Genomic DNA, 11,322 nt, shown 5'->3' on the forward strand with positions numbered 1-11,322 from the left:
ACAGTAGGGGGTACATTATCCCTTATAATACATGAGTGATACTCAGAGTTCCCTGTATAACTCAGCCTGCAGCCTTATGCCTTTATATGGTCACAGAACAACCCCTCAGTGACTTCTAATATCCTTATCATTTACAGTAGGGGTACATTATCCCTTATAATACATGAGTGATACTCAGAGTTCCCTGTATAACTCAGCTTGCAGCCTTGTGCCTTTATATGGTCACAGAACCCCTCAGTGACTTCTAATATCCTTATCATTTACAGTAGGGGGTACATTATCCCTTATAATACATGAGTGATACTCAGAGTTCCCTGTATAACTCAGCCTGCAGCATTGTGCCTTTATATGGTCACAGAACAACCCCTCAGTGACTTCTAATATCCTTATCATTTACAGTAGGGGTACATTATCCCTTATAATACATGAGTGATACTCAGAGTTCCCTGTATAACTCAGCTTGCAGCCTTGTGCCTTTATATGGTCACAGAACCCCTCAGTGCCTTCTAATATCCTTATCATTTACAGTAGGGGGTACATTATCCCTTATAATACATGAGTGATACTCAGAGTTCCCTGTATAACTCAGCCTGCAGCCTTGTGCCTTTATATAGTCACAGAACAACCCCTCAGTGACTTCTAATATCCTTATCATTTACAGTAGGGGTACATTATCCCTTATAATACATGAGTGATACTCAGAGTTCCCTGTATAACTCAGCCTGCAGCCTTGTGCCTTTATATGGTCACAGAACTCCTCAGTGACTTCTAATATCCTTATCATTTACAGTAGGGGGTACATTATCCCTTATAATACATGAGTGATACTCAGAGTTCCCTGTATAACTCAGCCTGCAGCCTTGTGCCTTTATATGGTCACAGAACAACCCCTCAGTGACTTCTAATATCCTTATCATTTACAGTAGGGGGTACATTATCCCTTATAATACATGAGTGATACTCAGAGTTCCCTGTATAACTCAGCCTGCAGCCTTGTGTCTTTATATGGTCACAGAACCCCTCAGTGCCTTCTAATATCCAGCATGGGGTTACATAATGAAATTAAAGGGTAAAAAGGCAGAGATTTTTAATTCTATGTCTATACTGTATTTCTAGCCCTGTTTACGAATAATTAGCTTGCAGATTTAAGCTAACGCATGCCCCTTAACAAAAAAACACAAATCTGGTGCATGCTTGTGATTGACAGAATTATTTGTGTACATATGGACATCCAGTTCATGGGAGCATTTGCAGAAAGTTCAGACAGCCGGGGTGAGATGTGCCTTAATAAGGACATGTAATGAGCAGCAGAGAGAGTCCCAGACCAGGTTACAGTCCTACTGGTAGTTGTACATAATACTCAGTTGTGTGAGGCTCAGTGCTGGTGCAAATGTAGCTCACAGCTGTTACTGTCATCGTCCAACTACCGGCTGCTGGAATTGACACCTAACATGGGAATGTGAGAGCAAGCTGCAGTCTTTACTAATCTCAGGATGTGTGTCTGGCCACAACATTTCTAGTCTTGCACTCATTGCTGCCCCAAAATACTGTGCTGGGTCGGAGGGTAAAAGGGATCCATTATTGTAAATATAGACTGATCATTCTTCATACAGCGCCTTTCACTGACCTCACAGCAGCAGTTTATTACTGAAAGCACATTATTTTTAGCTTAAAGGAGCAGTTCACCTTCACGTTACAGAGTGGCTAAGAAATGTTTCAATTGGTCTTCATTATTTATTTGTTATAGTTTTTAAATGATTTGCCTTCTTCTTGTGATACTTTCCAGCTTCGAAAAAGGGGTCACTGACCCCATCTAAAAAAAAAACCCAAATGCTCTGTAAGGCTACAACTTATTCCAGTCTCTGATTCAAATCAATGCATGGTTGCTACGGTCATTTGGACCCCAGTAACCACATTGCTGAAATTGCAAACTGGAGAGCTGCTGAATAAAAAGTGAAATAACTCAAACTACAAATTATAAAACCTGAAAAACAATTGCAATAACTCACCTTCCTGTTCAGGGCCTCGCCTATTCACATTCCAGTCTCTTATTCAAAGTAAATGCGTGGTTGCTAGGGTCGTTTGGACCCTAGCAACCAGATGGCTGAAATCACAAACTGGAGAGCTGCTGAATAAAAAGCTAAATAAGTAAAAAAACTACGAATAATAAAAAATGAAAAACAATTGCAAATGGTCTCAGATAGGGATGGGCGAGTTTTTTCGCCATGTTTCGTCGAAATAGACTTGTAAGGCATCATGCATCAAAAAATAAAAGACGCGCGACAGAATTATTGTGACGCCCATAGATTTCAAAGGGCATCAGCGACATTTCGCCACCGGCGAATTTTTAACGAAACGGGTCAAATTCGCCCATCCCTAGTCTCAGATAATCACTCTCTACATCATACTCAAAGTAAATGTTAAGGGGAATAGCTGGCCTGTAGGTACCAAGACTATTGTTTCATACAATATTCCCAGCTGATCCCCATGTACCTTGGTTGCCAAATGAGCAGATCTAGGACTGATTTGGCCACCCGCATGCTGATCACGTTTTCCTTGGTCTGATCATTAGCCCTAGGGCCAACCATCAGATCATCCATTGGGCCTACAGAGACAAGGACCACATCTACATTCCGACTCTCTTCTTGCCCAACAGGATTTATAATGTGCATGATCAATACAATAGAAAGGAGGTTATGCTGTGTATGGCTTGTGTCTTCTTGGCCCATGTGCTGACCATTCACATACCACTGACATCAGCTTGTATATTTAAAAGTAGCCGTAAACTGGTCAAAAAGTTTGGTCACTAGAAAGGCCGTTTTCACAAAGACAAGCAGCTGGAATTTTGGCCAAAAAGTTGTCATGGCAAGAGATCTTATTGTTATTGAGAGATTGTATAAAACTGGCCGTACACATGAAGGTCTGCTCATTTGGCGAGGTCACCAAACAAGTCCATCTTTCCTTGATATTCCCATCTTGAGGTGGGCGATTGATCGAGTCACAACAATGGGAATACAGGAGGTCGGAGCAAGGAACATATCAATGACAGGTGTGCTCCTCTCTCCGCCAGGATTTGTAATCCCGTCTGATGGATATGTGGCCAATTATCGACCAGTTTTCTGTCGAGAAAGCCCGTTGGATGGCCCCATACAGAGGCCGATAAGCTGCCGGCTCGGTCTGTCAGGCAGATGTATGAAAACTATGGGATAGATGCGGGCAAACATTTGATTAATTACCCTGTTTTTATCTTAGGACAATGTCTGTAGGTGTATGGCTGCCTTAAAGGAGAAGGAAAGCTACCAAGGCAGTTTATTGCCAATAGATTAGCCACAACAGTGCAAGCTAGAACGCATTTTCATTCTTTAGAATGCTTTTCCATACATGAGTAAACAGCTCTGCACTGTCTCTGTTTGTTTAGTATAGCAGCTGCCATATTAGCTTGCTGTGACATCACTTCCTGCCTGAGTCTCTCGCTGCTTACTCATAGCTCTGAGCTTAGACTACAGCAGGGAGGGGAGGAGGGGGAGAGGAGCAAACTGAGCATGCTCAAGCCCAAGCCCTGTAGGTTTAAGCTGAAAACAAAGTCTGATACAGAAGCCCATGAGTACACAATAGAAGGAAAGAAATGCTGTGTTTCTATTGACAGAGGACTCAGAGCAGCATTACTTTTAGGGTTTACTGGTGTATTTATATAGACCTTTAGGCCTATAGGCCTCCCCCCGGTTACTGATCCACTCGCACCCAGAGCCACCCACACAGTTACTCTCAAGAGCTGTTGTTGCTTATGCGCATGAGTGCAGCATTGTTCCTGTGGGCATGCACACCAGGTCCATTCACCGGCGCAAGTCCAGTGCCAGGTCCAGACTAGGGGTAGGTAGAAGAGGTAGCTGCCCAGCGCCCCCCAATCATTGTGCCCTAAGCAGCTGCCTCATCTGCCTACCCCTAGTTCCGGCCCTGAGGTGGGGCTTTATGTAGACCAGGGAGCCACATCCAAGGACTCTGCGGAAGTACGTAGTTACGAAACGCGTCAGACCTCGGACGCAGTTTTAATCAGATGTAATAATAAATGGATGGTTTTAAACCTATGTGATGAACTGAGCGATCCTTGGACTCCGGAATGCGCTTGATGATTTGGTGATATTCCCTCCCTTAGGGACGAACTCGGGGCAGCAGCACGCGGGTCACACCACTTCATTCGGTAAGCAAACTGAATCATTCCACTTTTAAATTAAATGAACGGTGGAATGGCCCCTGTGGGCTGAATAATTTGAGATCACAATCGCTGGGTTCGGAACCAAGTGCACCTGAACCACACGGACCGAATGGTGAGTGGCTATAGAGTTTACCGATTTCATTAATTTTGGATTTGTGGAACTGAGATAAACACAAAGAAGATACCCGCTATGAGTGCTGGATATACTGTATGTGTATATAATTGGGGAGCAAAAAAGTTCCTGGGGGTTCCAAATGAGGGCATGGGGATTGGCTATTTGGTAGTCCCTATGTGGACTGGAAACCTACAGAAGGCCTCTGTTATGTTCTGGTTTTTATACAACCAAAACTTGTCTCCAAGCCAAGAATTCAAGAATAAGCATCTGCATCTGGGAGCAACATCCAAGGGATTGGGGAACAACATGTTGGTCACGAGCCACTGGTTGGGAATCACTGCTGTAGACAATATGGGAGAACACAGCAGATTTAAGGGCAAACAGAGCAATAATACCAGGACATTTGCCTTAGAAAACATTACAGAAGAGAAATAAATACATTTTATTCTGGGGGTACAGCTCCGGCAGAAACAGAAGTAGACAACATGGAAATTAAACACGATGGTGTTCCATGACGGCTCTAATGCCATCAATGCTCCCTGAAAAATGTATTTATATAAGAGAATTCCCTGATAATCCCTTGGACTGGCACTCTCAGCACACCTGTACCTGCCCTGTACGACAATGCCCTTTAACAGGGCAAAATATGGGGGGTACTGTTAAATCATATATGGGTGGGGCTTGTCATATCACTTGCCTCAATGGACATTTTCCAGTTACGAATATAAAAAAAACTCCTAATGATGGCTAATGTCCTCTGCTCATGAGCCTGGTCTAGCTGTCTCTGAGTCTGAGCACAACTGTCTTTATGGGGTTCAGATCGGGGTGGCCTGGCTAATCCGTTGCACCGGATGGCTGCTGAAAGTAGGAAGAATTAGGGACAGTGGGTATAGTAGGGCAATAGAGAAAGATAACATCAGTTGGGCATGATGGTCAAAGTATGGCAAGAGTTGTATAAGGTGGTTGCCTTAACTTTATAAAGGTGCTGCCCAACCTGATGCCATTGAGGTATAACTTTTAGCAACCACTGAAAGCTCTGATGGGCCCCCTGCAAATAAATATGGCTGGTTGTCAACATTGAGCTCCTACATTTCCTCTGTAAGATCAGCTTATACATTGTATAAATTCTATGTGCCAATGTTGGTCCTAAGGAGTCCACTAGGGAAGCCCAGCAATGGAGTCCATCCAGTGAAAAGCCTTCTGCCCATATTGGGTTTACCCAGTAAAAAGATGTTTATCACTATTACGACTCAGTGATGTTCTTTGCACGTAGAGGAAGGATCTCCTCTCCCAGCCAATGATGGAGCGCACCAAAATCTGCCTTCCATGTGTTCTCTTGAGGACATTTGGTATTTGGTCCATTGTCTCCTGCATTGAGGATTTGGTATTGACCCCGCACCTCATCCAGGAGGGCCTTTGTATATCCAACATTGGCACTAAATAATGCTTTGACCCAGAGTTCTAAGTCTTTCTGGCACTCTGCTGCCATCTTGTAGACACGGGAGAGCGAGTAGAGGGAGAAGGCATACTCCTGGCGGGAATGTCGAAGAGAGACGGAGCACCTTTCCAACACAATGATGCCCAGCGGCTGTGGGTCTCCTTGCTTCTCATAATAAAAGAGCAGGTTGCCCCAGAGCAAGAACCAACGGCGCTGATAAGATGCATGGTTACGACTCCCTTTCTTCAGAAGATACCCCTGCCGCTCTGGAGAGGAACCGGCCAACACTGAACTAACCTTCAACTTCATGGAGGAACCTGAAAGAGAAGGGTTTAGCCTGTGAGACTTTAGCATCCTTCTTCATCATTTCACCCTACTGTGGGGCAGGCCAGGACTGGCAATCTGGGTTCTGGCAAATGCCAGAGGGGCTGCTGTACGTTTCTATAGAAAGTTACCATATAGTGGGCTGGTAGGGGGCTGTTTGGGCCTCTGTGTGTTTGGAATGACAGGGCCTATTTTGACTCCTAGTCCAGATCTGCTGTGGGGCATCTGTTATGTTTGGGCAGGTGCATTCACTTTATTAACATGCTCTTCTTACAGTCCAGAAGTAATGAACTCTAGTATTGCTCTCCAACTCACAGAGAGTCAGAATCACCAGTAAAGGATGAGAAGACCCTTAAAAGAGAAGGAAAACTACCGAAGCAGTTTATTGCCAATAATTAGCCACAAGAGTGCAAGCTATAACACTATATTTATTCTGCAGAATGCTATACCATACCTGAGTAAACAGCTCTAGAAGCCCTCTCTGTTTGTTTAGGATAGGAGCTGCCATATTAGCTTGGCGTGACATCACTTCCTGCCTGAGTCTCTTCCTTCTCACTCACAGCTCTGAGCTCAGACTACAGCAGGAAGAGGAGGAGGGGGGGTGGAGCAAACTGAGCATGCTCAAGCCCAAGCCCTGGAGGTTTAAGCTGAAAACAGGAAGTCTGATACAGAAGCCCATTAGTACACAATAGAAGGAAAGAAATGCTGTGTTTCTTTTGACTGAGGACTCAGAGCAGCATTACTTTGAGGGTTTATTGGTGTATTTATATAGACCTTTCTGATAAAGCTTACTTAGTTTTAGCCTTTCCTTCTCCTTTAAAGCTGCTAATCCAGTGCTAGAGGATGCTGGGCATTGTAGTTCTGGAAGGGTACAAGGCCAGATTTTTTTAACCCACCTTTCAGACAAGGTGCAGCAAGAAAATTAGCATCATGTGCGTTGCCTTTTAAATCCATAATTGGATGTATCAAAGGAGACAGATCAAGCTTGTGGTGATGTGATGATATAATTAGCACTGCTTTAAAAAGATTCCACCTGATGGGCTGAAACGCACACACCAAATAATTACTGTCTTCTAAATCCACAATAAGTCCATGTACGGATCTTTTAAGCCCCTTAAAAGGGAAATAACCCTAAACCCGGCCTATGGTTCCAATATACATTCACTTTCAATGGTTTTACGTGTTCATGCAATTGCAACTGAAAGCAGCGTCTGTCTGTCTCTTTCCGTCCTATGGCTGTGACTCTTGAGAAACCTTATCCTTCCCTATCTGCTGCATTATGTCCCATACGGCTGGTCTGCATTATGTTATTTGTCATCGAGTCATGGGAATGGGAATGGGGGCGTTAAAAGGAAAGCGACATTTATAAAAAGGGCCGCCGTGGGTCTCTGTGTGTATGTGTGGGATGAAGGGGAAGTGAGACGTAAACTCTGCCATAGAGTCATTCTCACTTCTGTCATATCTGCCCAAAGCTGTCTTGATTTTAATTCCGCCCTGTCGAAGGACATTCTAGTCGCCACAAAAGCAGCCCAGTACAGAAGAGTGGAGGTGACAGGTTATCTGGTGGCTGCAGGGTGTCTTCTTATTGACAACAATGGGAAACCTCCCACGTAGTGACACTCACACACACCCTGCTAGTGTCTCTTTCCCCTTAACTGTCTCTGTATCCCTGATCATATCTCGCTATCACTGTGACACTCTCTCTGCCCCTGTAACTGCCTCTCAGTGGGACTGTCTCTCAGTCGCCGTATTCTCCCTCCATATGCCGTAACTCTAATTGTGCAAGTGGCTCTCTGTGCCTGTCACTACCTGCATCTGCTTCTGGGACGACTTCTCTGTAATCAGCAGATGTCTCACTCACATGAAAGCAGTCTCTGTGTGTCACACTTACTTTCTGTGGCCGGTCTCTTGGGTGCTGTTTCTCCTTGTTCTCCTACTTCCCCTCTTTAGTGTCACTGTTACTGACCTCTCCAGTGGGTGTGTCTCTTACTGACTGTGACTGGCCCTCTCGCTCGGCAGCTCACCTGTGCTGTACAGACCTGCTGGCCGGCTGAGAGAAGCAATGCATTCTGGCCTTTGTAGTTCTGTGCTGCAGGGAGTGCTGCAGGGAGTGCCTCGGGCTTCCATTTAATGTGATCACCTTCAATTATCCCAATTTGGAATACAGTAGAACCACCCCCAGAAAAAAAGGTGTAAAATCACGGAAATGTATTATGCATAATATATATATATATATATATATATATATATATATACACACAATTAAAATGTAAATTAGTGGGCCTTATTTACAGTTGGGAGGGGAAGCTGATTCCCAATCCTGGGTTAATTCACCTTTCAGTAAACTTTTGGAATAATGTAGAGAGTGATATTCTGAGACAATTTGCAATTGGTTTTCATGTTTTATTATGTGTTGTTTTTGAGTTTTTTAGCTTTTTATTCGGCAGCTCTCCAGTTTGCAGTGTCAGCAATGTGGTTGCTAGGGTCCACATTACCCTAGCAACCATGCACTGATATGAATAAGAGACTGGAATATGAGTAGGAGAGGCCTGAATAGAAAGGGGAGTAATAAAAAGTAGCAATGACAATACATTTGTAGCTTTACAGAGCATTTTCTTTTTTGATGGGGTCAGTGACCCCCAATTTGAAAGCTGGAAAGAGTCAGAAGAAAAAGGCAAATAATTCAAAAACTCGTGAGGCAACTTCGGGTGACTTCGGAAAAACGAATTGCCGTGTGTGATTAGCGCCAGCGATTTTTAATTTTAGCCATCGCAGAGTGAGGGAAGGCGATCGAAGGTAAAGCACTGGTTGTGTCATTTGTACATAAATGCCAAATATCTGTGCTGTGTACTATAATAAAGAGTAAATAAAGAGTTATCGTTCAAGAAACACTGGCGCCCAAGTGATTTAATCAACCTGAGGGTTCAAGTTCTGCAACACCGTTCTTCACCAAGTCTACAAGAGAAGAGCAAACAATGATGAAATAGTTCTGGAGAACAGCGCTTGCCTTAAACTATCAGGTTACACAAGATAACATATAAGATAAACAGACAACACAGAGACTACACACTAGTTGCTCTTTTACACTTTTGTGCTTTACACTTCCTGAATAGAGCGACTGCTTCACACTTCTCACACCCATTACTCACATATCCACTCCCAGAGTTGGAAGAAGGACGGAGGTGCCTAGAGAAAGTACTACCAGGCCCAGCTCTGCTCCAAATACATACAAGAATGTTAATTGGCTCCTGACCATAGTGAGGGTGAATGTGATAGATTGTAAGCTCCACTGGGGCAGGAACGGACGTGAATAATGACTAATCTATGTGTTGGTGCTATATAAATGAAGGATAATCATCTTTAAACAGAAGGGTTAACACAGGCACAGTTATTGCATGATAATGACATGCTGTGGCTAAACACAGGATGAGATAAGCGATGAGGCCTGCTGATACTATTGCGCTTTATTTCTGTGTTAGTGGAGTCTGTGCTAGTAAATCAGTAGTTAAGGTCCCTATAGACGCAAAGATTTTTCTTGCCGAACGACCGATTTTAGCGAAGTCCGACCAATCCTTCGAAATTATCGTGCGGTTAGTGGGTGGTACTCCTGACTTGTCTGGGAATGCATCAGACTGCTGATTCCTGTAACCTACTCACCCCCTGGGGCGTTGGTCGGTGACACTGAGAGAGTAGGATTTATCCAACCCCTCTAGTTCCTTAGATAAGCAAGGCAAAGATTTGTTTAGTGCTATGATCAAAAGGCAGAGGGATTTCAATAGTGCTTATCTTCCATGAATGTATAACAAAAGAAGCTGTAAAAGGACACGCCCAGCAGGGTTGAGCTTTTTTTTTGTTAACATAATAAAAAGATCCTGCAGCAGGATCATTATAAACTGTCAATCTGGGCAGCTAAGTGGCAAATGAGATTCAATGTTGATAAAGTCATGCACCTGGGATGTAAAAATATCCACTTCAGATGGGGTTTTTGCCTTCCTCTGGATCTACATTACTAGCAAGACATTCATGAATAATTAGGGATGCACGGATCCAGGATTCGGTTCGGGATTCGGCCAGGATTCGACTTTTTTTAGCAGGATTCGGATTAGGTCGAACTGAATCAGAATTTGCATATGTAAATTAGAGGCGGTAGGGAAATCACGTGACTTTTCGCCACAAAAGAAGAGTTTTTTTCACTTTTTTCCTTTCCTGCCCCTAATTTGCATATGCAAATTAGGATTTGGATTCGGTTTGGTATTCGGCCGAATCTTTCACTAAGGATTCCGCCGAATCCCAATTAGTGGATTCGGTGCATCCCTATGAATAATATCTGCATCACTCTGTGAATAACGAAGGGAACTTGGTGACAGGCAGCGCTCCTACTACGTGGCAACTAGGTGGCAACTAGCCTTCCACAGGAGATGTATCTGCCCTATGGAGCTCATTCTCACGTTACTATTAAAGGGGTGGTTCACCTTTAAGTTAACTTTAAGTATGTTATAGATTGAGCAATTCTATGCAACTTTTCAATTGATCTTCGTTTTTTTTTTTCTCTTCTTCTTCTGACTTTTCCTAGCTTTCAAATGGGGGTCACTGACCCCATCTGAAAAACAAATGCTCTACAATTTCAGAGGTTGAGCTGTTTTACCAGTATTTATTGAAATATTAGGGACTTATGGGGGCCCCTATACCTCTGGGCCCCCCACTCCTAGTAATGGGCAAGTAAATCTGTCCCATTTTTCTTCATGGAAAAATTTGAAAAAGGTGTATTTTCTCATTTATTTTTTTAGACTTTTTTTCACTGTGCACATTGTGCTATTCTTGGGCTAATTTTGAAGTGCCCCTTGGCTAGTTTTGGCTTGGTTTTGTAGCTGACTTTGGCTGACAACCCTGCTCTACAACTTCTGATCCCTTTACCCCCAGCACCTTCACTCCAGTGTAAATACAGGTACAAAGGCATTCAGATTCAGGCTGGATATTGCAGTTCAACAATAGCTGTAGGGGTTAAGGTTGAACATCACTGATTTAGTATTGAACATGTCTAACAATTCTTCAGTTATTAATCATGGTGGCTCAAGTTTAAAGCCTTCTCTAGAGCCTATTGAGAAATACTCTCATTCTAAAACTATTGGAAACACAATCTCACAGTAATACCCAGTACTTATTTAGGCAACCTGCAGCTGAGCAACAGCTGCACAGAGCCGAACAAATGTATTTCGCTTACTTCCGGGTTGC

The 11,322-nt window shown here is 43.5% G+C and overlaps 1 protein-coding gene across 1 annotated transcript; it reads right to left on the reverse strand.

Moving 5' to 3' along the window:
* Positions 1-4,751: 4,751 nt before the first annotated feature.
* Positions 4,752-8,194, reverse strand: LOC108701720 (sesquipedalian-1). Its single transcript, XM_018236718.2, has 2 exons — positions 7,982-8,194; positions 4,752-6,083 (listed from the first exon to the last, which is right to left on the reverse strand). Exon 2 carries the CDS (start codon positions 6,073-6,075, stop codon positions 5,572-5,574), a length of 504 nt encoding a protein of 167 aa, XP_018092207.1. The 5' UTR covers positions 6,076-6,083; positions 7,982-8,194; the 3' UTR covers positions 4,752-5,571.
* Between the last annotated feature and the right edge of the window lie 3,128 nt (positions 8,195-11,322).

Source organism: Xenopus laevis, chromosome 9_10L (genome assembly GCF_017654675.1).
Source record: "Xenopus laevis strain J_2021 chromosome 9_10L, Xenopus_laevis_v10.1, whole genome shotgun sequence".
Taxonomy (NCBI): Eukaryota; Metazoa; Chordata; class Amphibia; order Anura; family Pipidae; genus Xenopus; species Xenopus laevis.

Coding starts and splice junctions, on each gene's coding strand:
- LOC108701720 (XM_018236718.2), bottom strand. CDS start 6,075: ATGAAGTTGAAGGTTAGTTCAGTGTTGGCCGGTTCCTCTCCAGAGCGG.